The sequence below is a fragment of the Rattus norvegicus genome, chromosome 9 (genome assembly GCF_036323735.1).
Source record: "Rattus norvegicus strain BN/NHsdMcwi chromosome 9, GRCr8, whole genome shotgun sequence".
Lineage (NCBI taxonomy): Eukaryota > Metazoa > Chordata > Mammalia > Rodentia > Muridae > Rattus > Rattus norvegicus.
The window spans coordinates 1,991,016-2,017,778 of NC_086027.1; the positions used below are offsets into that span (position 1 = coordinate 1,991,016).

The following is a 26,763-nucleotide window of genomic DNA, read 5'->3' on the forward strand; positions in this document are numbered from 1 at the left end:
ACAGAAAGCCGCAGATAAATTTATCAAGGAAACCAAATTCAACTTTATTGAGACTTGGGAACCCCTCACCCTTTTAATTTTCAAAACACTTCTTCAGATCAGCAACTCGAGGTTGCCTGTCCTGGGGCTCTTGGTGCTTGCCTACATGAGAGACATAAGAAGTGGGGGCTCCCAGCTCCTTGAGGGGTTGTATACAAGCCTGGCTCAGCAGAACCTGGGGAGGCTGGTTTCTGGGGTTCTCTTTAGATTGGGAGCACAAGGGAGACTGAATGGGTTGTAACTTCTGGACAGTGTCAGAGTTGGGCTCCGTGGAGGCAAGAAGTTGGCTTTTTGGGGGAGTAGGCTGAGTGGGGACTCTGAGGGTCCTGGAGCAAGGGCTTTGTGAGGGTGTAGGATCCAGCTTGCTGGAAGAAGAGGGCCCTGGGTCCCTTTGGCTGGGAGGGTCTGCTGAAGTGGCTGAAGATGTAGGCAGAGAGGAGATATCTGAGGGTGGCTGAGGACAGTTCTTTGAGTAGCTTACAACCTCTGAAAATGGGGTGTCCTGCAGCGGTGATAGGTCACCAGGCAGGGACTGAAGCTGAGGATCCTGGGATCTTCTGTCTTCTTCCAGTTGCCATGGTGACCCTACTGGGATGTCAGGCTGGGCACAGCAGGATAGAGGGTATGGTTGGTGTCAGATGGGGAAGAAGCTGACGGGTGGAGGGGGAGGGGAGTAGGTTCTCACCAGGCTGGAACAGCTCTCTGAGGCCCCTTGCTGACAGCAGTCCAGACTCTGGCTGGCCCTCAGCTGGCCGCCACTCTTGATTTCCACACTCAGACTGTCTAGGATCTCACTCAGCAGATCCAGCTCCTCTCCAGACCCCAGGAAGCTGCCGTCTAGAGTGTCCTCTGCCCAGGGATTCTGAGTGTCCCTGGAGTTCAAGGTGGGGCTCCTGGATTGAGGGTTGACATCTGGGCTTTGTCTCCAGAGTCTAGAAGACACCCCTCATTAGTTGTGACCCTGCTTAAATTCTTACCTCTCCTGCAGGGGTTCAGAAGGTCCCCCTTCCGGCTTGAGTCTCCTGCTAGGACGGAGGGGCCTGTTCTGAAAAAGATCAGAGAGCAAGAGATGGGAGAAGCCTCCAGAGCTGTTGAATCCATGGCTGGGGCTTTCCATCTTGAATTGGAAAGAGCATTGGACATGATACTGCATGTCTGTCATCTCTGCATTTGAGCCTGAGGCAGGAGGATCATTTCCAGTTCAAGTTCTGGCTGGCTATATAGTGAGATTCTTCTAAAAACAAAACAAGGGCTGGGGTGGATCTCTGGGTTCTAGACAAGTTTGGTCTAAAAAACTAAAAACAGCTCCCAACCAAGGGGTTGGGAGAATGTAACTTGGGTGGTACAGGTCTTGCCTAGCATGCACAGTGCACTGGGTTTGGTCCCTAGCACTATTTAAACTGGGTGTGGTGGATCAGGGGTTCAAACCCACCCTTGACTGTTAGTGAGTGAACTATAATCTGAACTTCAACACAGGAAGATGGTTTGGTGAACGCTAGGGACAAATGCAGGATTTGGGAAGAATCTGGTATGTATGGGGGAAGGTGAGCATCCTCACTCTGTGTGTGTGTGTGTGTGTGTGTGTGTGTGTGTGTGTGCGCGTGTGTGTGATGGGAGGCAGGCATCCTCTGTGTGTGTGTGTGTGTGTGTGTGTGTGTGTGTTTGTGTGATGGGAGGCAGGCATTCTGTGTGTGTGTGTGTGTGTGTGTGTGTGTGTGATGGGAGGCAGGCATCCTCTGTGTGTGTGTGTTGTGTGTGTGTGTGTTTGTGTGATGGGAGGCAGGCATTCTGTGTGTGTGTGTGTGTGTGTGTGTGTGTGTGTGTGTGTGTTTGTGTGATGGGAGGCAGGCATTCTGTGTGTGTGTGTGTGTTCGTGTGAATGTGTGTGTTGGACAGTGGGCATCCTCACCTGTCCGAAGTGCTGGCTGATAGGCAGGCGCTGTTGCAGTCGGTCTGAGCGGCTGGTGAGGCTTGGGGTTCTCAGGGAGCCCCCCCTCTGAAGGCAAGAGTCTCCGTCCTGTGAAGGGATGCACATGTAGGCTGGGGTACCACCTCTACTCCCTGGAATTATCTGTGGGTGGGGAATTCACCCTGGGTGGTCTTACCTTAATCATAAGCAGGTTCTGCATACCCTTCAAGCCACTCTTTGCCTAGGTGATGACCCAACACAGTATTAGACACAACTGTTTTCTACCACCTATCACCTTTGTATCTTCCAAGCTATGTTTATACCTTCGATGCTCCTGGAGGGAGTCATCCTGCCATAAACCGAAGGTTTGACCATTGTGTGTAGGACTAAAATCAAATGGACAGATCTGAAACGTAAAGGCTGGTCTGAAGAGATGTTGAGCTCCAGACCCCCACCCCCCCACCCCACCAAAAAAAAAAGGAAGCTAAGTAACAAAAAGTCGTCAATGGATCTTGGCTGTCAGAGTTTGTGTGTGTGCTTGATTTTATTTATGTATTTTATTTGGGGGAGAAACATGAGTCATGCCACAGGTGTGGAGGGCAAAGTTCAGCTTGGGGAGTCAGTTCTCTCATTCGGATTCTAGGAATCAAACTCGGCTGTCAACTTGGACTGCAAGAAACATCTTAAGAGTGTTTGCTGCTCATGCCACAGCACCGGGAACTGTAGTGACAATTCTGGAACTTTGGTTTCTTTAAAAACACAGAAATATTAAGTGTTTGCATTTTAATCCCAGGTGTGGGGATATGGGCCTGTTCTCAGTAGCTGACGATGATTTGCCCTGCGCCCTGGCAGAGGTATGGTTTTGCCAGCTGCAGATAGTTTCTGTGAATGTATGATAGCTGGAATTCTGGGTGCGTTTCAGAGGTTACATAGGGGCCTGAGAGGCAGGGGTTGGTAGTCACTGGTGTTGGGGTGGGGTGGTTATGGTTTGTATGTAGTTGTTCTCAAAGAAAGAAACAACAGGAAAGAAATTAGATTCAAGGATCTCTTGTCCCTCTACTCTTTCTCTCCTTTCTAGGGGGTGGAGAAAACAGGGGTAGAATAAAGGGTGGGAAAAAGAACCCACAAAGTAGCAAAGACTAGTTACACAAATCAGGTTGGTCACAACTGGCACAATCTACAGCTCCAGGGGATCCAATACCCTCTTTGACCTCCACACACATGGTGCACACACAAGCAGGCCAGTAGGCACACAACACACACTAACACAACACATACACACAACTCACACACACTAAAAAGAGAAAACGGAAAATGAAAACAGCATAGGGAAATCTGCTAATATTTAAACTTGTTAAAGTGGACATTTAATGCCTGTTGTGACTACTCAAGACATCCTCTCTTGATTCCCATGTTTGGGACACACATGGTGAAAAGACACAACCAACTTTTTTTGTTGTTGCTTTTCAAGACAGGGTTTCTGTGTGTAGCCCTGGCCGTCCTGGAACTCACTATGTAGACGAGGCTGGAAATCTGCCTGCCACTGCCTCAGAGTACTGGGATTAAAGACATGGACAATTAATCTCTTTAAGTCATCCTCTGACCTCCACAACACGTAACTACAATAAATAAATGTATTCCCCGCCCTCCACAAACCCTCCAGAGCTGCTCCATATGGTGGGAACAATTCAAATTCAGGAGGCAGAGGCAGGCGCTCTTCTGAGTTCAAAACTAGCCACGGCCACACATGGAGACTCTCTCTCCAAAAATAAAACAAGGCAAAACCCCAAGGTGAACAGCAATGCCAATCCCTAGCTTCTACATGCACAGGCACACATGTGCACATAAACATATTTAACACAGACTCTCCCTATACCCCTTTCCTTTGGTCACCCCACCCACTGTAGGCCACAGGGCCCAGCCTCACCGATCGGTACATGTTCCTGACCGCTGGTCGGGTTTTAGCTTTCACAGAATGCAGGAGGGCATCACTACCTTTCTGTAAGGGATTGGGTGAGAAAACACCAAATGGGAGAAACTTGGACCCCTGAGGTCGTCAGCTCTGGATCCCACACTCCCCACCTCAGGTTGCCTTCTGCTGGGCAGCCTCCTCCCTCCCTGTGCCTCCAGTTTTAACCAAGACCCTTCTTGGAGGCTGTGGTAAGCGGTAAGGTGATGACGTTGGTTATGAACAGGAGTAGGGATTGGTTTTATTACCTTAAGGCTATCTGCCCAGAGCTGATAGGACCGAAGGGTGCCTGGGAGGAAGGGAGAGAGCTGTGGTTACTGAGTCAGCACAAGCTTGGGAAACTGATTGGGTGAGAGCCTTGGGGCTCACCTGAGGAAGCTCCGCAGCAGGCAATGATCTCTTGCTCAAATTGGTCTGAGAAACCTTCTCCAGCATTGAGTTTTTCCAGTCGGGATTCGATGAACTTAGGGTAGGGAGAGAGGGTCAAACTCAAGTTCATGTTGTTCCCTATAGACTTAGAAGCCAGCTTACCAGGCCCCTCCCAAGGCCCTCAAATCTTGAAACCATTCTAGAAATTAGGCATTCAACTTGGCCCTGACGTCAGGGACCCGCAGCCCATCCCCATTCGTCACCTTAGGCCCCGCCTCAGGGACTAGCAGCGAATCCCTTATTTTTCACTTTAGGCACCGCCCCAGTGGCTCACCTGTTTGAAGAGCTGCAAGTGTACGGCCTTTTTGTGGAAGGCCTGCAGGGGCGCCCCAGGCTTCTGAGCCAAGAAAGCCTCCTCACTGAATGTCACTGGCTGACCCTGGAAGAAGGATTTCTTTCGGAGTTCCCTGGGGGCTCTCCTGTCTTCTACCGTTTTTTCTTCCAACTTCATCGCTACCCTGTACCTGATCCTGTGCAGGGCCTCATGAGACATCTCATCCTCATCTATAATGTGGTTGTCAGCATTAAATACTGTTGATAGTGTAAGGGGCTGCTGTAGGGAGATTGCTGCTGGGTTACATAATGAGCTCCAGGGTAACCTGGGCTACAAAGACACAGTCTCAAGAAACAGAAAAAAAAAAAAGGCAGGAGGCTCAGGGTTCAAAGTTTGGGGCTAGCCTAAGCTACCTGAGACCCTAAACCACTAGGTATTCTTAATGTTGTGATTTATTCCTTGAGAGGCTTGGCATCTCTCCTCCTTCTCCATCTGCTCACCGGGATGCAGACCAGGGCGTCACGGTACCCTCCAAAGAGCAGGGCCTGGGCTTTGAGGAAGAGACGAGACACCCCTTCCCCGGGGCTCAGTGCAACCTTCCTTAGCCGAAGCCTCAGCAGGGATACCTGAAGACACAGGAGAGACCCCGAGTTGGGCAGAGATGGAGGCTCCATGTTGGGGAGCAAGGGTGGGAGGTGGTGGTACTGACCACATCTGGCGGCAGAGCTTGCACATCGTCAAAGGGCGTCTCCAGGGTGTTAGAGTCTGCATTCAACACCACAACGTCTTCCAGGGCTTTCTCCCGAACTCTCTGCGGGAGACAAACATGAGCTGTCATTCAGAGCCCCATATGGAGGAGGGACTCTGAGAAACAGAGCGAGAGGGAATCCCTCCTGGCTCCAGCCTTGGGCTGTTCCAGCGTTTACCTCAGCGAGACTGCTGTGGACTCCTATGAGGTAGGGCATGGGCGCACTGTGGAGAGAACACAGACTGGAAAGGCAGATGCATACCTCAAACCCCCAAGCATCTATGCCTGCCTCATGTAGCCCAGGCTGGCCTTGGAACTCTTTGTTTTCTTTTTTAACTTTTTCTTATAGTGACTCACTGTAGACCAGGCTGGCCTGGGACATAAAGAGATCCTCCTACCTTGGTCTCACATGTGCTAAGATTAAAGGTTGGCAGCACCACAGGCTTTCCCTCCGCCTACCTTCCTCATCCCCCTCCTCTTCTTTTCTTACCAGCAGTAATCCAGCAGGTGCGGGGGCAGCGTGGGGATCAAAACATGCTCCCAGCGCATGGGGTAGAGCAGAGCGCAGGAGGCGTGAACGCAGGCTGTCAGCTGCGGGGTGAGAAGGGCAGAGGTGGCGGTTCAGACTACTCACCTCAGGGTCCTGGATCACTGAGAGGGGCCCTGAAATGGGCACTGAGATAGGCACTTAGACCTCTCTGATCTGTCTCCTCCTTCCATTGCTGGGAACTGGGTGGAATTCAGACCCCCTTAGGAAGGAAGAGGAGACCAGGATTTTGGCCAGTTATAGCTCCATGTGCTCAGATTAAAAAAAAAAAAATAGCTCTGAGCTTTACGTAGTGGCTCTGACCTGTAATCCCAGCACTCAGGAGGCAGACACAGGTGGATCTCTTGAGTTCAAGTCCAGCCTGGTCTACAGAGTGAGTTCCAGAAAATCTGTCTTGAAACCACACCTAACCAAACCAAACCCAAAAATGCCAAACACTGGGAGCTGGTTCAGCTCTGAGCAACAACATGGTGGCTCACAACTTCTTTAACTCCAGCTCCAGGGGATCTTCTCTTTGGGCACCCACATACACATATATACATTAAAAATCTTTATACTGTATAACATAAAAGTGAAACTAAAAATAAAAAAATCAGATTACAGTTACTTGTTTGTGAGTGAGTTTGTGTGTGAGAGCTCACTAGTGCAGATTTGAAGAACAACATGTAGGAATGGGTTTGTCTTCCCACCATATGTGCCCTGGGGATTGAACTCAAGTCCTCAAAATTTGGCTGTAGGCACCTTTGTTCACTGAGCCATCTCACTGGCCCTAGATTTTTTTAAAAAAATATTTATATACTTGTTTTATGTACGTGTGAGTACACTGTCTCTGTCTTCAGACACACCAGAAGAGGACATTGGATCCCATTACAGATGATTGGGGGCCACCATGTGGTTGCTAGGAATTGCACTCAGGACCTCTAGAAGAATAGTCAGTGCTCTTAACCGCTGAACCATTTCTCCAGCCTTCTAGAATCTTTTAAAATATATTTCCCTATCTATCTATCTATCTATCTATCTATCTATCTATCTATCTATCTATCTATCTATCTATCTATCTATCATTCATTGAGACCTGGTGAGTGTCTGTCTTGTATCTGGCTGGCCTCAAACTAGGTATGTCAGGATAACGTTCCCTGAACTCCTGATTCTGTCTCAGGCTGTCAGTGCTGGGATTCCAGGTGTGTATCAGCAATGTGCTTGCCAGGGCCTGGTCGGAAATAGAACCAGGGGCCTCATGCTTGTGAGGTGAGCGCTCTACCCACTGAGCGCTCCAGCTGGAAAGTTTAACATCTTCTTCCAGCTAGGCCAGGTCTGGTCCTCAGTGGATTGTGCTACCAATAAATTGGAGCCACCTCCAATTATGCAACCTCCTCAGATTGTCCCTACAGGGGTGGGACTGAGTGAACAGGTTTAGGAGTGTGTCCCCTCCCACCCCTCCACCCCCCACCCCCGGCCCCGGGGAGAAGGTCGGCCTCACAGTGCTGAGCTTGCTGGCCGTGAGCAAGACCCTCCTCTCAGCTAGCAGCGCTGCGAAGAGCCCCACGATGTTTTCATCTGTCACAGCGACCACCAGCTCAGTGAGGTTCCTCTGAAGGATGGAGGGACACAGCGGCTGGGGGTTGGGCAAAGAGCTAGGATTTGCCGTCCCACCCACCTTTTGTAATTTCTAATTACTCACATTCTCAGGAATAGATGGGAGGCCCGCAGCATCCGGAGCCACAAAACAAGAAAGCTAGTGGGAAGACAGGGAGGGAGCGATTCAGTCCGCATGCGTGGCAGTCTGTATGGGTGGCAGCCTGAGGGACCTCCACTCACCAGCTTGCTATTACCCAGGGCAGGAGGCAAGATCCCGCACTCGCTCCAGCTGGTGATGCTGCTGTCCTGGGGCATAGGAGTAACTGTGTGGTTCCTCAGCCCGCTCACAGCCTTCACCGCCAACAAGATGCCCGTGCCAAACATGGGAGCCAGAGATGGGAGCTACTCACCGTCTTTGGTCCCCCTGAAAAACCGGGTCCAAGATAGGGGTGTTGCTGCAAGTTCTGTAGGAGTTCTTCAGCCTCGGTGACCTGGGGAATACAGGACGAGTTACTGGATGGATGGACGATTTGGGATTCTGAGGGTCTCCCTGTGAATGAGGTGAGACCTGGCCCATTAGAGAGGTGATGGGGAGACGGGTGAGGATTGAAGGTGGGGCTGGTCTCACTTGGTTCTGAGCTAGGAGGTCCCCCACAGTATTGAGAATCTTGTAGAACACTTCAAACCAGGGAAGGTGGCTGGAGAGAGAGAAGGGGAAGTGTCACAGTCTAGAAAGTGCTCCTGAGGAATCTGATTCTTTTACAAATTTATTGTTTGAGAATTTTGTGCATGCATATTACATGTTTTCATGTATGCATATTATGTGTTTTCATGTATGCATACTATGTGTTTTGATAAAATCTATCCCCATATCCACCCCCTCAACTTTCCTTTCTCAATATTATGGGATATTTTCTAAAACCTACTGAATCAGCCGGGTGTAGTGGTGGATGCCTTTAATCCATGGCTCTCAGGAGGACAGAGGTAGGAGGACCTCTTGGGGTTTGGAGGCCAGCCTGGTCTATATAATAGTTTCAGGCCAGCCAGGGCTACTTAGTGAGACCCTGTCTCACCCCCAGCCCCAGGACCCCCAAAAGCCCTGCTGAGTCCACTTAGTGCTAACTGTCAGTACATGGGTGTAGAGCCGTTCACAGGAGCATGGCAAAGCTCTGAAGAGAGCCAGTGTGCCCTACCCCAGCAGCCATCGGTGCTGATAGCTCCACAGACAGCTGTGCTGGGGTTTTGTTTGGCTTGATGTGTGCAGGTCCCAAGCCCCTGTGCCTTCATGGGCACTGGTCTTGTGTCTGCGTGTGGAGCAGAGACACATGTGTCCATGTGTGGAGTGGACACGTGTGTCGGTGTGTGTCCATGTGTGGAATGGACATGTGTGTTGGGGTGTGTCCATGTGTGTCTGTGTGTGGAGCGGGGGCCTGTGCACTTTTCAGCCTTACTCCCTGCCCTTGAGATCAGTTGGGAATCTCTGTGTCATTGTGAGGCCCAGTGTTTGTCCCTGTCTGTTCCTAATCGGTTTTAGGCCCCCCGTGTCACCCACCTGAGTATACAGAGGCAGCTCCATGCACCGGCTCGCAGGCGGCAGAAGCCAAATCTACGGTTGCCCACCAGGTCAGTGAGGGCAAAGGTAAAGTGCTGGACAGCAGGGCTGGGCGGCTCCCTGGGGGTAAAAGACTCTGGTGGAGATTGGTCACCCCCAAGATGACTGTGAATGCAGCTTTTTGGTGGTTTGGTATGAGAGCTCAGTATTTTGTGGGTTCTTGGGAGTCAGGAACCTGAGTCCTGGAGCCTGGTTTCATAGCTCTACCAGTAAGTATGTGCCTTGCATGACAGATGACTGGAGTCTCATTCTACAGACACATCTTTAAAAGAAAATCTGGAGGCCAGCATGGGTGGCTCATCAGGAAAATATGCTTGCCATGTAAGTACATGTGAGCACATGTAAGCACATGTCAGCACAGTGTGAGCACATGTGAGCACATGTAAGCACAGTATGAGCACATGTGAGCACAGTGTGACTTCAATCTCTGCAGACCCATAATGTAGAAGAAGAGAACCAAGTTATCCTCTCTGACCCTGGACTCAGATCCTGTGGCACAGGTACATAATCCCCCATATCTCTCTCTCTCTCTCTCTCTCTCTCTCTCTCTCTCTCTCTCTCTCACACACACACACACACACACACACACACGCACGCACACACACACAAATACAATAGAACAAAATTAATTCTGGCTCCAGAGCTGGGGTGGTAAAATCTTCAAAGCCCTGGGGCTGGCCGGCCAGTAAAACTTCCTTGGAGACCTCTGAGTCAGTAAGAGATCCTGCCTCAAAAAACAAGGGGAGTGTGTATAGGAACTGGAGAGATGGTTCAGTGGTTAGAACACTAGCTGCTCTCACAGGGAACCCAAGTTTCGTTTCCAGTATCCACATGTTCCTGGTGGTCTGATACCCTCTTTTGACCTCCCTAGGCACCAGGTATCATGTGGTGTGTACAGATATATGTCCAAGCAAAACACTCATACTCCAACACACTCAAACAAAACCAAACCAAACCAATTCAGGACTAGTAAGATAGCTCACATAACAAAAGAAAAAGGTGGATGGTTTCTGGAAAATGACACTTGAGGTCTGTCTCTGGCCTCCACATGCAGCTGCTCACCTATGAACATACATACACACTCATGAAGGTCCCTCTGAGGGACCACCTAGCTTCCTTTGTCCTTCAGTTCTTGGGTCTCTGGGTCCTTGTGCCCCTGTGCCTATAATGCTTTAGTTGTTAAGGTCCTGCTTCAGGCCCCAAAGAGCGTGTGTGTCCCCACCTCTCTGTCCCCTGCATACCTTTCTATGTCGAAGGGGAAACAGAACCTGGGCACCATCTGCATGGCCTCCTAGAGAGGGAAGAAGCACTAGCACACCACTCCTTTGGGCCTTGCCCCTCCACTCAGGGTTCAAGGCCCACAGCACCCTCCCTCTGCTGGACCAGCCCTGGGAAGTCTTCTGAATACCTGTTCCTGGAAGTCTGGAGGGAACTTCCGCAGGATCAGGGGATCTGCAGGAAGGGCCAGCTGCTGAGCTTGTGGCCTCGCACCCTCCCTCCCTCCCTCCCTTCCATCTTTCCAGCCCCAGGTCTCCCAACTTACCCTCCTCCAGGGAGTTGGGGCGGCCAGCTTCGAAGAACCAGTCAAACACAGCAGAGGGATGCCTTCTGTGGACCAGGTGGGGGTTTCAGGTTGTGTGTGTGTGTGTTCTGAGTCTGCGTCTGTGTGCTTCTGTTTGTGTGTTCCCTATTCTGTTCCTTATGTGTGTGACTAGGTGTGTTGGCGTGGGTGCCCTGAGGGGTGGAGTCAGGTGTGAATGCTGCTGAAGCTTGGGGGGAGAGAAGAGAAGGAAAGAGAGAGAGAAAACCAGCATGGTGGCCGTACCTTTAACCTCAAGGAAAGGCAGGTAGATCTCTGTGAGTTCAAGGCTTGCTTGGTCTATATATGAGTTCCAGGTTAGTCAGGACTATATACTGAGACCCTGTTTTCAAAGAGAGGGCTAGGAGACAGAGAGAGAGAGAGAGAGAGAGAGAGAGAGAGAGAGAGAGAGAGAGAATTAGGAAGATAGGGAGAGAGACAGAGAGACAAAGATAGGGAGATAGGGAGAGAGACAGAGAGGCAGAGAGATAGGGAGGGAGGGAAGGAGGGAGAAAGAGAGATAGGGAGGGAGGGAGGGAGGGAGGGAGGGAGGGAGGGAGGGAGGGAGGGAGAGAAGCAAGAGGAGTCAGACATGGAGGCAGGCCTGTGACAAGCACTAGTATAAAAAGAGCATACTTAGGATTCTTTCTGGTGCCCGCTCCTTGGATCTGTGCAGTAGAACTGCACTGCCTCAGGTGTGTATCGTGTGAGTCTTATCTCTTCTCTCTCTGTGCCTTTGAGCATATTTAAGACTTGTCCTTGTGTCCTTGTGAGGTTTTGTGGGGCCCACACTCAGCAGAGAAAGAAGAGCAAGGTACCCTGGCACTGAGCTGCAAGCCCCACAGCCTGGCCTTCTGTGCTGTACACTACATCTAGCAGAAGATGCTGAAGCCTTGGCTTCCGGAACCCAAGGGAGGCAACATCCAGTTACACACAGCACCCTGACATGGCTCCTCCAGCATCTTATTGTTGGATGGACACAAAGCACCCCTGAGTCTCCCACTAAGGTTGACAGAATCTCTCACCATAGCCTCTCACACCTCACGGCTGACTATCTCCTCCTGGAAACCACCTTCCTAACATCCCCTGCCTACCAGGGCGTCATACTCCTAAAGTCCCTGCTTTCATTTCACAGATCCAGAGCCAGGAAAATTGAAGAGGGACTGTGCATGACCTGATCAGGTCCCCGAGAGGCCACCTTGGTCTGTGGGTGACTGTACTTCCTGGACCCTCCCCTGCCGTAGCCCCAGCTACCATGTTTTTTTGTTTTTTGCCCTCCCCCACTCCTCCTCTAGGCTCAGATCTGGCAATCTTGCTGCACAGAATGGAGGGAAGACAGCTCTTACATTTCAGTGGATCCCATGGTCTCCACGGCTGGCCCAGCTGGGCCCTTCCCCTAGGGCTCCTGGGGCTGGGGGAGCCTGTGTTTGCTTGCAGCTGGGCCCCTGATCTGCTCAGTTTCCTGTGTGGCTGAGAGAGGAAGTTTAACGGGGTGACGTCCTACATGAAGGAGGCCTCCGCCCCCAACCCCTGTGAGGAACTTGGGTGTCCTGGCTTCATAGCCTAGGTGGGGACAGAGTGTGTGGGAAGCAGGGCTGGATTGGGAGGTCCAGCTTTACCCTTATGGTCCCCATGGCCACACCCAGGTCCTTTCTTTCTGAGTCCCCTGAGTATTGAAAGGCTGTGAAGATCACCCCCATCATTTTCCTGTGTTGTTTCTCTGTCTCATTTATGGGGGGGGCAGCTGCACTGAAGGGCAAAAGAGGCTGACAGAGGTTGACAGCTGGAGTCGCCCAGGAATCCTGATGGAAATGCACGAGAGACTCAGAGACTCAGAACCCAGGTAACGTGTGTGTGCACACGGGTACACACAGGTTCCCAGACACACAACCCCCTCACTGAGAATGGTCACAGACTGAAGGCAGGCAGATGGGCCTGGGTATTACCAAATTCAGGGTGCTGTCTGTACCCCAAGAAGGTAACTTGAGGGCACTGGAGACATGGTTCAGTATTTAAGTGCATGCACTGCTCTAGCACAGTGCACTGGCTTGAATATGCTTGGCCCAGGGAATGGCAATGGTTTGGTCTTATTGGAGTGGGCATGGCTTTGTTGGACTCCTCCAGCTGTATCATGGAGGGCATGGGCTTTGAGACACTTCTCCTAGCTGCCGGAAAGAAGACAGTCTTCTCCTGACTGTCTTTGGATCAAGAAGTAGAACTTTTTTTTTTCTTTTTTTTGGAGCTGGGGACCGAACCCAGGGCCTTGCGCTTGCTAGGCAAGCGCTCTACCACTGAGCTAAATCCCCGACCCCGAAGTAGAACTTTTGGCTTCTTCACCAGCACCATGTCTGGCTGGACACAGCCATGATGATAATGGACTGAACCTCTGAACCTGTATGCCAGCCCCAATTAAATGTTGTCCTTTGTAAGCGCTGCCTCGGTCACGGAGTCCCTTCTCAGTAACGGAAACCCTGAGACACACAGGATGTAAGTAAGTGATGAGCCATGCACATGGCTCCAGAGGATCTGGTACCTCTGGCTTCACATACCCATTCACTTAATTAGAAAGAAAACCAATATTATATTGAAATACAATTTAAAAAAAGTCTTAAGTATGGCTACACATCCTTGAAGCCAATCAGCCACACCTTTAAATCCTAGCTCTTAGGGGGCAGAGGCAGGCAAAGCTCTGTGAGTTCAGGGTCAGCCTGGGCCTCACAGTAAGTTCCAGAACAACCTGGAACTCTCTACATAGGGAAAGCCTGTCTCAAAAACACCAAAACCCAAACTAAACAAAATGCAGCAGCAGAAGATTCATTCAGTGCAGCCACACTGGAAAGAGGGGGAAAAATCAGGGGCCCTCAGCTCTATCTTTCCAAGATAGGCCATGATGAAGAGATCTTATCTGATTTGTTAGAGTACAGACTGTGGCCCCAACTTTGGTAACAAGGGCAGAGAGAATGCTTATTTCTGGTGTGCAAGTGGCTTATCTTAAACCACTGAGTTGCTCCGGTCTGTTTGGCCTTGCAATCCCTGTACTCCACCACTCCTGTAGCCCTCAGTGGCCCTCTTCCACTCTGTGGGCCCCTCCACTCCTTAGCTGAGCCTTGAGAAGAAACGAAATCAAACAGAAAGCCACAACAAAGCAATGACTCATTTATTGATGGAGGGTCTGCAGGGGAGAGCGGGGTGGGGTGCATAGGGAGGGGCTCTCTCACCCCAGGCAATAGGCCTCTCTTTCCTCTCCAGCACTTCTCTGGTAGGAACTAACTAAGGCACAAGGGCAGGAACACACAGGGACCTATGGGAGCCAGAGTGAAGGTGCTGGGTCAGCAGTGGGGAGCTGGGAGATCAGAGGTAAGGCAAAGTGAGAGGGCTTGGAGGCTGGGTAAAAGGTTAAGTCAAGATCTAGAGAAATGTCTGAGTGTGTCAGAGGTGGAGAACTATTCAGGAGTGCTGGGGAAGGGATAGGGGATGAAAGAAAGGCTTTTCAAGATTTAAGGAGGTGGAGTGTGTGTGTGTGTGTGTGTGTGTGTGTGTGTGTGTGTGTGTGTCTGTTGGGGGCTCTCATGGAAACTGCCTCGGTTGGAGAGACAGAGGGGTTTAGGAGTTAAGGGTGAAACAGATGAAGCAACCTGGGCTTTGGCCTTGGCCGTCATGGTGAAGATGCTCACGGAATCCAAGGGAACGAGCAGCTGGGTGCAGAGGTGGGGTGCTCAGGGTCAAAGATTTGCTGGTGTGCCCCGGGGGCAGAGCGATGGCTGAAGACTTAAGCCACCTCCTCTTCGGCCTCCTCTTCGAACTCGCCCTCTTCAGCCGTGGCATCCTGATACTGCTGGTACTCGGACACCAGGTCGTTCATATTGCTCTCTGCTTCCGTAAACTCCATCTCGTCCATGCCTTCACCCGTGTACCAATGCAGGAAGGCCTTGCGCCTAAACATGGCGGTGAACTGCTCTGAGATGCGTTTGAACAGCTCCTGGATGGCTGTGCTATTGCCGATGAAGGTGGCTGCCATCTTCAGGCCTCGGGGTGGGATGTCACACACGGCTGTCTTGACGTTGTTGGGGATCCACTCAACGAAGTAGCTGCTGTTCTTGCTCTGCACACTTAGCATCTGCTCGTCCACCTCCTTCATGGACATCCGTCCTCGGAAGACAGCAGCCACGGTCAGGTAGCGACCGTGTCTCGGGTCGCACGCGGCCATCATGTTCTTAGCATCGAACATCTGTTGGGTCAGCTCAGGAACGGTGAGGGCTCGGTACTGCTGGCTGCCCCTGCTGGTCAAGGGTGCGAATCCTGGCATGAAGAAGTGGAGACGGGGGAACGGCACCATGTTCACAGCCAGCTTGCGTAGATCTGCATTGAGCTGGCCGGGAAAGCGCAGGCAGGTGGTCACCCCACTCATGGTGGCCGACACTAGGTGGTTGAGGTCCCCGTAGGTGGGCGTGGTCAGCTTGAGAGTGCGGAAGCAGATGTCGTACAAGGCCTCATTGTCGATACAGTAGGTCTCATCAGTGTTCTCCACCAGTTGATGCACAGACAGTGTGGCATTGTAGGGTTCCACCACCGTGTCAGACACCTTGGGCGATGGCACTACGCTGAACGTATTCATGATCCTGTCTGGGAACTCCTCCCGGATCTTGCTGATGAGCAAGGTCCCCATCCCTGAGCCTGTGCCACCTCCGAGCGAGTGGGTGAGCTGGAAGCCCTGGAGACAGTCGCAGCTTTCAGCCTCTTTGCGCACCACGTCCAGGACTGCATCCACTAACTCTGCGCCCTCAGTGTAATGACCCTTGGCCCAGTTGTTGCCTGCTCCAGATTGACCTGGGGAAGGGACAGGGTTGAATTTGTAGGTATGGGGGAGGGGTGGACCCACCAACCCATCTGCACTGCCCCCTAATATCTGAATCATTAGACTAGAATATGTTAAGAGTACCTGGCTAGGGGGCTGGGGATTTAGCTCAGTGGTAGAGCGCTTACCTAGGAAGCGCAAGGCCCTGGGTTCGGTCCCCAGCTCCGGGGAAAAAAAAAAAAAAAAAAAAAAAAAAAAAAAAAAGAGTACCTGGCTAGGCTCCATGGATAGAGCTCTGCCTAGCATGCTTGAGGCCTAGAGCTCCAACCTTGTCACAACAGAAGCCAGGTGTGCTGGCCTCACTCTCATTGCAGCTCAGGAGGTAGCAGCTAGAGGACTAGCTACAGTTACATAATGAGTTGGAGGCCAGCCTGGGCTACATGAGATTCAGTAACTAATAGATAACAATGAAAAGACTGCTAGCATTGTTATTTTACTGATCTAATTTACTTTTGGGGACTGTGATGGTTAGTTTTATTTTTTTCTTTTTCTTTCTTTCTTTTTTTTTTTTTTCGGAGCTGGGGACCGAACCCAGGGCCTTGCGCTTGCTAGGCAAGCGCTCTACCACTGAGCTAAATCCCCAACCCCAGTTTTATTTTTTCATTCATTCATTCAATATTTTAATAGCTTTGTTTTAGCTGGATATGGTGGTGTGTACCTTTAACCTCAGCACTGGGGAGGCAGAGCACAAGGCCAGCTTGTTTACACAGTCAGACTTTAAAAACCAACCAACCAACCAACCAACCAAAAAAGTTCTATGTTTATGCGTGTGTGCGTGCAGATAAGTACACTCAGCCCTACAGCCCCTAGAGGGTATTAGAGCCTCCCTCTGTGGATATAAGAGGTGAGCCACCTGACATAGGACTCGAACTCAGGTCCTTTGGAAGAGCAGCAAGTGTTCTTAACCACTGAGCCATCTCTCCAGCCCTCAGTGGTTTGTCTTTGGTGAATTTTATTTTTCTTTTTAAGGGTTCTCACTGTGTAGCTCTGGCTGACCAGAATAGACTACCACGCTGGGCTCCAGATTATTTGTTTATTTAGCACAAGGTTGGTCTTGAACCCCATGAGTAGCTCAGGATAATCTTGAACTCCTGCTCCTCTTACTCCACTGAATACTGAGATGCTGATAGACATCAGGAAACCCAGTGTCTGTGGTGCCCACCCTGCCCCGTCCCCTGTCCCCTCTGCCTCTATCTCTTCCCCTCATACCCTCTGCTCCAGCCACATAAGCCTCCTAGCTGCTCCTCCATCACTAGCTGCTCCTCCATCGCTAGCTGCTCCTCTGTCACTAGCCTCCAGATTTATCTTTCAGCCAAGACATAAAATCATACACATCTGTGGGGGGCCACACTGTATTTTGACACAGGTCCACACTATATAATATTTGAATTAGGATAAAGATACCAACCTCCCCAAACACACATCAATATTATTTATCCTAAAAACATTTTAAGATTCTCCCCTCAGCTGCATGAGATCCTGTATATCATTATTGTCTGCAGTAACCCTCCTGTGTAACATCACAACTATTACTATTATTACTGACAACCATCTAATATAGTAATAGGCACAAATAATATCAATACTTTATTATCAATCAACTTTTAAAATGTGATAAATTTAATTCTACAGTCATCTTTTTTTTTTACTCTTTTTTTTCCTTTTCTTTTTTCTTTTTTCCAGAGCTGGGGACTGAACCCAGGGCCTTGTGCTTGCTAGGCAAGCGCTCTACCACTGAGCTAAATCCCCAACCCTACAGTCATCTTTCCATTTTGATTTTATTTACATTTTTGGGGGCACGAGCAGTTTTCTGTCTGTGTGTCTGTGCCCTCAGAAGTGTCAGGTGCTCTGGAGTTGATGGTTGAAGCACAGCAGGATCCTGTGAACTAAACAGGGTCCCCTGTTAGAACGGTGTGCTGTCAACTGCTAAGCCATCTCCTTATTGTAGGATATAATAATTAAAGTTAATAGCAGGTGTTTCAATTTTGCCACACCTTCATCCAGAAGCTAGAAGGCTACTACAAAAAGCTAAGTAAAATCGTACCTCATCTAAGCTTTGAAAATCTCCTCTGCCTCCTCCTAGTCTCTGGTCTGTTCTCCTCGCAGCAGCCAGAGGGCGCCCGTGACCTGAGTCAGGTCTCAAAGGCTCTCCTTGCACCTCCTACCCGGTTCCTACTGGACCTGCCGCCCACAAGGCAGACTCCCGCAGCTCTGTTCCCTCCGGTCTGGTCCTCCATTTTTCCTCATTCCCTCTTCTATAGTCAGTCACACGGGCCTCCTGGCTGCTTCTCCATCACACAGAGCTGTGTCCTGCTCTGGGACCTTTGCACAGGCCAGTCTGTCTATTTGGAGTTCCTTTTCCATCGATATTCACCGCCCCTCACCTCACCTCCCTCCCGCAGACCTCTGTCCATTTCACCCGTACACACGTGTGTGTGTGTGTGTGTGTGTGTGTGTGTGTACCTGCGTGTGCGTGCCTGTGTCTACACAGGTGTAGGGAGGCCAGAGGTCAATGTCTGGTGTCTTCCTCTCTCTCTCACCACTTTGTCTGTTTGTTTACTTTGAGACATGGTCTCTCACTCAACACTTGGCTAGACAGTGAACTCCAGGGAATCCCCCAGAGCTATGGCTACAGACATAAATCCTCATGCCTGTCTCTTTAAATGGCTGCTTAGAATTTGAACTCACATTTTTATGCTTGCATACTGAACACTTTACAGTCATCTCCCAAGCCTCTTTTTAGTTTTTCCCTTTCTTTTCTCTCTGCCTTTCTTTCTTTCTTAAGATATTTATTTATTTATTTAACATATGTGAGTACACTGTAGCTGTCTTCAGACACACCAGAAGAAGGTTTCAGATATCATTACATGTGGTTGCTGGGAATTGAACTCAGGACCTCTGGAAGAGCAGTTGGCGCTCTTAACCACTGAGCCGTCTCTCCAGTTTCCTCTGCCTCTCTTTCTTAACTCCTCCTCCTCCCACCCCTCCCTGTCCTCCTCCTTACCCCCCTTCCCCCTGCCCCATCTCCACCCCCCCCCACCCCTCATCCTCCCCCTCCCCCTTCAGTCTGTCTCTCAGACTCTGTGTCCACGCTCTTTGGCCCACCTCATTTCTCTGTATCTTTCTCTCTACAGTCATTTTCAGAGGACCTTGTATTCATCATACCCACTCAGGCATGCATTCTCTAACACAAATTTTGTATCCATCAGAAAGGGAAACTCACTTGCCCAAGGCCACTTGCTGGGGCTGCAGCAGAGAACAAAACAGTCACCCGATTGCTCCCTGACTCCCTGCTATCCCTGTGGAGCTGACATCAAAAGGAGGGAGACTGGAGACAGACGGACAAACACCAACCCTCTGACTCTGGACTCCTCTGAGCTCAGATCCCTTCCAGAAAGTAGAGTGGAATCTACAAAAAACCTGCTCAGTCCTTCCTAAGCACATGGTCTCCAGAGGTATGGGGCTGGGCTTAGGGGACAGAGTGCTCCCCTGGGGCTGGGCTTAGGGGGCAGAGTGCTCCTGTGGGGCTGGGCTTAGGGGGCAGAGTGCTCCTGTGGGGCTGGGCTTAGGGGGCAGAGTGCTTCCCTGAGGCTGGGCTTAGCAGGTAGAGTGTTCTGATAGGGGCTGACCTTCATGGGTAGAGTGCTCCTCTGGCATGCACAAAGTCCTAGGCTCCATGCCAGCACCACAGAAACCCATTGGCCATCCCAGAACTGGGAAGGCAGGGGCAAGAAGATCAGGAACTCAGGGTTATCTTAAGCTGCATAAGTTAGTTTAAGGCCAACCTCACCTACATAGAGTTGGAGGTTAGCCTAGGCTAGAGATGCTGCATCTAAACATAGAAACTCCTGTTTAAGAAAGCCCTTCAGCTGTGTCTGATTGTCTCCCAGGGTTCTCTTGGTGTGCCTAATCAAATCCCTAAATGTTCTCACATGGTAGGTTCTTTGGTGTTAGTTACAAAATATTCTTTAAGCACTTATATTTTTCTTTTTCTTTTTCTTTTCTTTTTTTTTTCCGGAGCTGGGGACCAAACTCAGGGCCTTGTGCTTGCTAGGCAAGCGCTCTACCACTGAGCTAAATCCCCAACCCCCTTTAAGCACTTATAAAACCAAACGTGTGCCCACACTGGAGAGGGACTTACCAAACACAAAGTTGTCTGGCCGGAAGATCTGGCCAAAAGGGCCAGAGCGGACGGAGTCCATGGTGCCAGGTTCTAGGTCAACCAGCACGGCTCTGGGAACATAATTTCCACCTGTGGGGATGGCAGATGGAGGGTAGCTGGGGTGAGTACCAGGCCCAGCAGGCTCCAGGGCACATCCTGTCCCTTCTTAACAGCACCTCCCCACTCCTACCCCTGTGCCACCCCACTGGCTGCCCTACCTGTGGCCTCGTTGTAGTAGACATTAATTCTCTCCAGCTGGAGGTCACTGTCCCCATGATAGGTCCCAGTGGGGTCGATGCCATGCTCATCACTGATGACCTCCCAGAACTAGAGGATGGGGAAGAGGGGAAATAAATAGATTGTCCTTTCTGTTGTTATTGTTTTAAAACATTAAAAACCATTTTATGGGCTGGAGAGGTGGCTCAGCGGTCAAGAGCACTGACTGCTCTTCCAGAGGTCACACTTGTGTTGTCCAGCTTGCTTGGCCATAAGCCCTGGAGGAACCATGTTGCCTGGCCTATTGTTTGTTTGGTGATGGAGGTGATGGGAAGGGTTGAATAGCTTTTTTGACTTGCTGTCTTAAAATTGTATGTATGTATGTATGTATGTATGTATGTATGTATGTATGTATGTGTATATATATATTTTTATGCAGTGTCTTCAAAAGCCCAGGCTAGCCTGAAATTTCACTAGGTAGCGTAGGATGATATTGAACTCTTGATCCTCCTGCCTCAACCCAGCCTAGTGGCTGGGATGACAGGTGTCTACCACAACTCCTGGGCAAGGGCTCAACTTACTGAGCTACAGCCCCCACCCCTTATTTTTTTTTTTTTTTGACACAGGATTTCATGTAGCCCAGGCTGACTACTAATTTACTGTGTACAGGAGGCTATTTTTGGGCTCCCGCCTCTACCTACCAAGTACTAAGACGTCAGAGTAGGTCACAGTACTAGTGAGGAAGGGCTGAGCGATGCGATGCTGTGTTTAGGACACTCTTCTCCAGTTATTGACTGTCTGTCTGCGAGATGACTGGGAACTCAGAGCCCAGCAAAGCATGAGCCAGCAAGAAGGAAGAAGTTGGGGGTAGGGAGAAGCTTGGCCCCCACCAGAGCCACTTGGTGCCAGTCTATCCCAGCAGCAGCCCTGGGAGGAGGGGCCGTGCCTCTTTGTGCCGGGCAACTGAGGGTGACAGTGGCCCAGCTGTGAGGCCAGCTGTGGCCAAGGGACACAAGGCCAGGCCCTGCCCCCATCATCAGCCTCTTTGTTCCCAGTGTGCCTCTGCCCTGGCTCCCCTCCTCCACCTGGGATGCAGAATTCCTGGGCGAGTCTTGGGGGAGCCAAGGAGCCATTTCCGAGCCCCTCTGCATCCCCACCCCGTTACCCAGCCTGGCGTACCTTGGCCCCGATCTGGTTGCCGCATTGCCCGGCTTGCAGGTGCACGATTTCCCGCATGATGGGGGTGCTGCTGGTGGCGGCTGATGGACGGGTGTCAACCGGTCGCTGTGGTTCCGTCTCTGGAGGAGATGGCTGCAGAGCTCTGTCTCTGCGCCCCCGGGCGTCTCTATATTAGTGGAGCCGTACCCGCGTCACCGCCAGGTCACCCTCATGCTCCGCCTCCTGGGCCCGCCTAGGATACTTGCAGTGAAGGATGGGGAAACTGGAGTTATGGAGGGGGTGGGTGGAGGGAGGGGCCCCGGAGGTGTAGGAATCCCCTCTCCCCCTCCCGCGCCAAGCACTTTCTCTGAGACCTCAGAGTCCCGTTCTATCTCCGCTCTAGTTTCCCAGCAGGCGCCTCCATCAGGCGCCATCCTTCCTCTCCACTCGGGTTTCACAGAGGCTGGATGGAAAGGCGCCACGGAGTCTTGTAAACAGCATCTAGGACAATGTCCTCCATCTCAGCCCCAGCCTCTGCCTCAATTTCTCTGTCTGCTTCTCTCTTCTTCATTCCTTTGAGACCGCCTGCTTCCTTAGAACCTTTTATAGGTGGGGAAGGGCGGTGGCTCTGAGCTCCAGGATCTCCAGAGTTGGTTTCAAGGTGGCAGGTGTGTGAGACATACCATTGGTTCCTGGAGGTCTCTTCTGGGATCCTTCTACTGGTTTCCTTTTATGCTTTGAGGAGCGCTGGAAGGCTCTTGTTAGCTGGGACGTGGGTCTTTTGCAAGATGGATATCACCGCAGGAGGGCTTGGGAATTGACAGAGGCTAAGACTCATAACTGGACCCCACAAACAGCATGGAGCTTTCCCCACGTCAACACTTGTTATTGATATTTCTTTCTTTTATACAGGATTTCCTATGTAGCTGTTGTTCCCCTATGTCACTATGTTGCCCAGGCTGGCCTTGAACTCATGACTTTCCTGCCTTCAGCATCTGGACTGTTGGGATTACAAGAGAACACACTTGGCCTGAAAGTGACATCTAAAACACCCTTGTATGTTCGTGAGTTTGTCTGAGCATATGTGGAGGTTAGAGGGTGTCCGTGCATTTTGGTCTTTACCGTCTACAATGCTCCAGTCTTGATCGTTCTTGTTGACCATGGACCGCTGGATTCCATGAGTTCTTCTGTTTTTCCAGGCATCCCCTGTGGCTACAGGTACTCCTTGCTGTGTTCCTTGCTTTGAGAGATTGCCCCTCAGAACTGCATGCTGTAGCCAAGGCTGACCTTAAACTCCTGATCCTTCTGCCTCCACCTCCTGAGTGTGCACCACCATGTTCTATGGTGTTGGGCATGGGGATCAGGGACTCATGAATGCTTGGAGTCCCAGCTCATAAACACCATGCCAATTTTCCCTCATTGCAGACCCAATTGTGATGTTGCCAGCTGGCCAAAGACTGAAGCTTTTTCCTCCCTCCTTCCTTCCCTCCCTTCTCTCTTTCTTAGTCAAATTGTTTTCTTCCAAATTCACCCCCCTCAACTTCAAGTTTTCCTGTTTTGGTTTTATTTTGTTTATTTATTTATGTATATGGGTGTTTTGCCTGCATGTCTGTCTGTGTACTGCACATACATATAGTGCCACCAGAAGCTAGAGAGGACATAGATCCCCTGGGACTGGAGTTACAGATACTTGTGGGCTGCTATGTGGGAGCCTAGGTCCTTTAGCAGCCAGAGCTCTTAATCACTGAAGCATCTCCAGCCAACCCCCAGATTTTTAAATTAATTTGACTGGTAATGCCTGACCCCATCCCCTCTTATCTCCCTCCCACTCCTATCAGCCCCCCTCCTTTCTACCCTTCCCTATCCTACATTCACAGTTTTTTGTCTTGTAGCCCATTGAGATGTACCAGGAATGTCTGTGTAGTCATGGGTAGCCTTTGGATTCTGGTGCACATCCATGGGTATAACACTGTAGAAATTGGTTACCACTCTGCCAGAAGTCATTAGAAACCAATAGTTTAGCAAGGAGAGATGTGGTCCCATAAGCCCTTCTCCAACCCATGATTGATTGCTGATAGAATCAATCTTGTGCAGGTTGCAGAAGCCTCTGTCTGTTTATGACTGCAATATCTGTGTTGTGCCTACCCAGAAGATGCCACTGTGGTCCTGCTAAAAGTTACCCCTCTTATGTTCCCAGTACTTTAGCTGGCAGGGTATTAACATCCTGTTTGGGGCTGAGCATGCCTCATTCTTAGCACCTTAAGCGGTTCAGGAGCTTCTGCATTCACCACTCCCCCCTGCGGAATCTTCTCTGCTCAAGATTGGGAATAGCACTTGTCTGTGGGTATAAACATAAATGTTTAGAAGTCAATCAACTTAGAAGAACAACAGGAATAAGCCTCCTCCTCCTGCAAGGCTATGACTTCCCCAGCTGTGAGTGTTTAAACAGCGTGGAATTAAACTTCTGAAAACACGAAGTAGTAGAACTTCTGTCTAGAATCATCAGTGAGGGGATTGGGGTGATTGGGGTAGAGCCCCACCTAGAATCCCTCAGTGAGGGGTCAGAGTGGAGCCTCTGCCTAGAATGTGTCTGTCCCTTATTCCATCTCCAGCACTACATAACAAAGTAAGGATATTTAGCCTAAATCCAATGACCACATCCTTTTCTAAGTGCTTTATGGGTACTTGGTGCTTGCTTAGGTTTTAACACAGTGATTGGAGGTACAGGCTCATGCCAATTTTGGAAATCGGAAATGGAGGCCCAAGGAAGGTGGAGAGCCGGACTACAATGTGGAGACATTTTGTTGCTGGAAATAGGCCATGAACCGGAACATCCCAAACCCAGTCTCTCAACAGCGCTTGCAGGACTCCTGCTACTTTGTTGCTTGGTATTAGACAAATAAAACAAGCTGGTGGCCAAACGTCTTTCCTTCGAAGAATACACTGTTGCTAGGGTCCCACACCATCAGGAAACCTGCAGCCAGGGCATGCACCTGTGCATATTCTCCCACGCATGCTGGGTGTTGGCTGTGTGAGTGCAGTTGATCCAGTCCTGGATCTGCCCTGTCTTTGTAAGGGTTGGGGATCTGTGCTGTAAGGGGTGGCTACACTAACACCTCTTCCCCACATCCAACTCACAGTCTCTCCCCGGAGCTTCCTGCCAGTTCCTCATCCTGATCTTAGGCCATGACATAGGTAGGTCTTGCTTCTCTGTGTCCTAGTGGTACTTAGTTTAGTAAGTGGTCCTGGCTTGGCTTGAGTTCTCTTCAGCTGTGGGGATGGGAGATGGAGATGCAAATGACTATTTTGTGTGGGTTTAGGGCAGGGATACTAAGTCTAATCCAAGCACTGCCTGTCACTGTGGATTGTATGTGTGTGTGCTTGTGTGTGTGTTTACTTGAGTGAGGGGTGTTAGCCAGGGCCACTCCATTTTTGTTAAATGGTAACAATCCCTGACAATTTGTTCCCTATCTCCAATGACTTGTTGTTCTAGATCCTTGCCCTTTTCATCCTGAGCTGATTCAGACAGCTGGAAGGCAGTTCCAGCATGTACCATGGGCTGCTCCTCAGTCTTGTGACTTATAACCTCCACCTTCAACTTCTGTTTTTAACAGATATAATTTTATTTTTTATTAATTAATTAATTAATTAATGTACTTTACATCTGATCGGAACATCCCCCTCCTCTCCTCCCACACCCTCCCTCTCACCTACCCTTCTTCTATGCCCTTCTTTTATGCTCTTCCTTTCTCCTCAGAGGAGGAGAGACATGCCTTGGCATGTCAAACTATATTAGGACTGGGTGCACCTTCTCTTCTCGAGACTAGACAAGGCATCCAGTTAGGTAAACAGAGTCAGAGACATCCTTTCTTCCTGTTAGAAGTCCCACATGAGGACCAAGCTGTTATATACATATAGGGAGACTAGGTCTATCCCACCATGCTCTCTGGTTGGTGGTTCAGTCTCTGTGAGTCCTTATGTGCCAAGGTTAGCTGATTCTGTAGGTTTTCTTGTGCTGTCCTTGACCTCTCTGGCCCTTTCAGTCCTCTAACATCTAAGGAGGGGCAGGACTCTGCCATGCGGGCCTGGTCTCTCTCCAGAGCTCACACTGTGCTGTTATCTGTTCATCTATGGACTTCATAACTCTAATGAATCTCCTACCCAGGAAGAACAACCCACCCTTGAACTCTGTTCTAGTTTTAAGTCTGCTGCTGCAAGAAAACACTCTGACAAAAAAATAACTTATGGGGAAAAGGGGCTTATTTTGGCTTACGATTCTAGGTTATAGCTCAACTGTTGTGGAGAAGTCAAGATGGGAGCTGGTCATGTGACATTCAGTCACGAGCAGAGAAATGAGTGCCTGCATGCTTGTCTCGTTGCTTCTCACTTTTAGCTTCATTTCTCCACTCTTACACTATCTAAGATCTCTAACTATGGAATGGCGCTGCCCACAGTGGGCTGGTTTTTCACATATTGGCTAATGTAATTAGGGAATCCAATAGACAGGCTCCCAGCCCAACCTAAACAGACAATACCTTATTTAGACTCTCTTTCTAGATGAGTCTAGACTGTGTCATCAAATTGACAATGAGTGCTAATCTTCGAAGACCATGAACCAGAAAGGACACAGTATTCTCTGTTGGAGCACAGGGGTGTTTGGAGTAGAGGGATCCCCCGAGATGAGGGTAGAGTTGGTGCTGAGCTGTGTCTGTCTCCTCAGTTCCTTCCTGCAACACCAGCTAGCCAAATGCAGACCCTGTGATCCCACTGCTTTTGCAATGGAAGGAGGTGGCTCTAGTGGGCACATAGCCAAAAGGTGGGGCTGCAACCCACGCCACTAAATATATGCACTTATCACAGACCAGGGCAGGCTAGGTCTTCACAGATCTTCACACAGTTTGGTGAGCATAACTGCAGGCATGGGAGGTAGGTCACATCTTCCTGGGCTCTGTGTAGGATAAAGAAGGCAAGAAGGCAAGAGTCACCCTGGGGACCAAGGGGACCATGGGAACGGGAAAACCCCAGCCTTTTGTGTCAGATGGCTTGCTCCTTCCTTCATATGGAGAAGGAGTAGAGTTTTCAGCCAAACAAAGCAGAAGCCTGGGCTTCACTCCTAGAACTGAATAAACTGAGTTGGTACCACACACTTGTCATCCCAGCACTTGGGAAGCGGAGGCAGGAGAATCAGTTTGAGGTCAGCCTGGACTGGACACTGTCCTTACGTCTTTTTTTTTAAATTGTATGTATGTGAGTGCACTGTTACTGTCAGACACACCAGAAGAGGGCATTGGATCCCATTACAGAGGGCTGTGAGCCACCATGTGGTTGTTGGGAATTGAACTCAGGACCTCTGGAGGAGCACTCAGTGCTCTTAACCCTGAGCCATCTCCCCAGCCTGACACTGTCCTTAAAGTAAAAAAGTTTGCTGGTCATGGTGGCATAAACCTTTAATTCCAGACCTTCGGAGACAGCAGCAGGAATATCTCTGAGTTGAAGGTCATCCTGGTCTACTTGGGGAGTTTTCAGGCTAGCCAAGGCTATGTATCGAGACCCTATCTCACTGCTCCCAAAAGGTTATGCATGTATGTTTCTGGATTGTTCTGGATGCTTGGGCTCATATGTGACATCAGCATATATGTTTGAGCCTGAATTTATTTCCAACAGTGTGGTGTTAGTATGAAAGTTGTA

The 26,763-nt window shown here is 50.1% G+C and overlaps 2 protein-coding genes across 11 annotated transcripts; both read right to left on the reverse strand.

Moving 5' to 3' along the window:
* Positions 1-19: 19 nt before the first annotated feature.
* Positions 20-12,315, reverse strand: Dennd1c (DENN domain containing 1C). 10 transcript variants are annotated; one of them, XM_039083938.2, is made up of 24 exons: positions 12,031-12,184; positions 10,931-11,045; positions 10,649-10,713; positions 10,514-10,557; positions 10,347-10,396; positions 9,046-9,165; positions 8,122-8,191; positions 7,904-7,984; positions 7,734-7,799; positions 7,597-7,650; positions 7,396-7,506; positions 5,859-5,959; positions 5,547-5,592; positions 5,330-5,431; positions 5,121-5,246; positions 4,621-4,725; positions 4,287-4,380; positions 4,166-4,206; positions 3,876-3,947; positions 2,145-2,189; positions 1,949-2,056; positions 1,017-1,084; positions 725-932; positions 20-640 (listed from the first exon to the last, which is right to left on the reverse strand). In XM_039083938.2, the coding sequence occupies exons 5-24, from the start codon at positions 10,388-10,390 to the stop codon at positions 74-76; spliced, it is 2,229 nt and encodes a 742-aa protein (XP_038939866.1). In that variant the 5' UTR covers positions 10,391-10,396; positions 10,514-10,557; positions 10,649-10,713; positions 10,931-11,045; positions 12,031-12,184; the 3' UTR covers positions 20-73. The 10 variants fall into 10 exon arrangements, 9 of the variants coding, with proteins under 9 accessions (XP_038939866.1, XP_038939864.1, XP_063123547.1 ...); XM_039083936.1 differs by lacking the exon at positions 10,931-11,045 and having other exon boundaries at positions 725-911; positions 12,031-12,187; NM_001126289.3 differs by lacking the exon at positions 10,931-11,045 and having other exon boundaries at positions 24-640; positions 12,031-12,136.
* Positions 12,316-13,820: 1,505 nt separating this feature from the next.
* Positions 13,821-21,266, reverse strand: Tubb4a (tubulin, beta 4A class IVa). Its single transcript, NM_080882.1, has 4 exons — positions 21,097-21,266; positions 19,920-20,028; positions 19,681-19,791; positions 13,821-15,511 (listed from the first exon to the last, which is right to left on the reverse strand). The coding sequence occupies exons 1-4, from the start codon at positions 21,151-21,153 to the stop codon at positions 14,454-14,456; spliced, it is 1,335 nt and encodes a 444-aa protein (NP_543158.1). The 5' UTR covers positions 21,154-21,266; the 3' UTR covers positions 13,821-14,453.
* Positions 21,267-26,763: the final 5,497 nt, after the last annotated feature.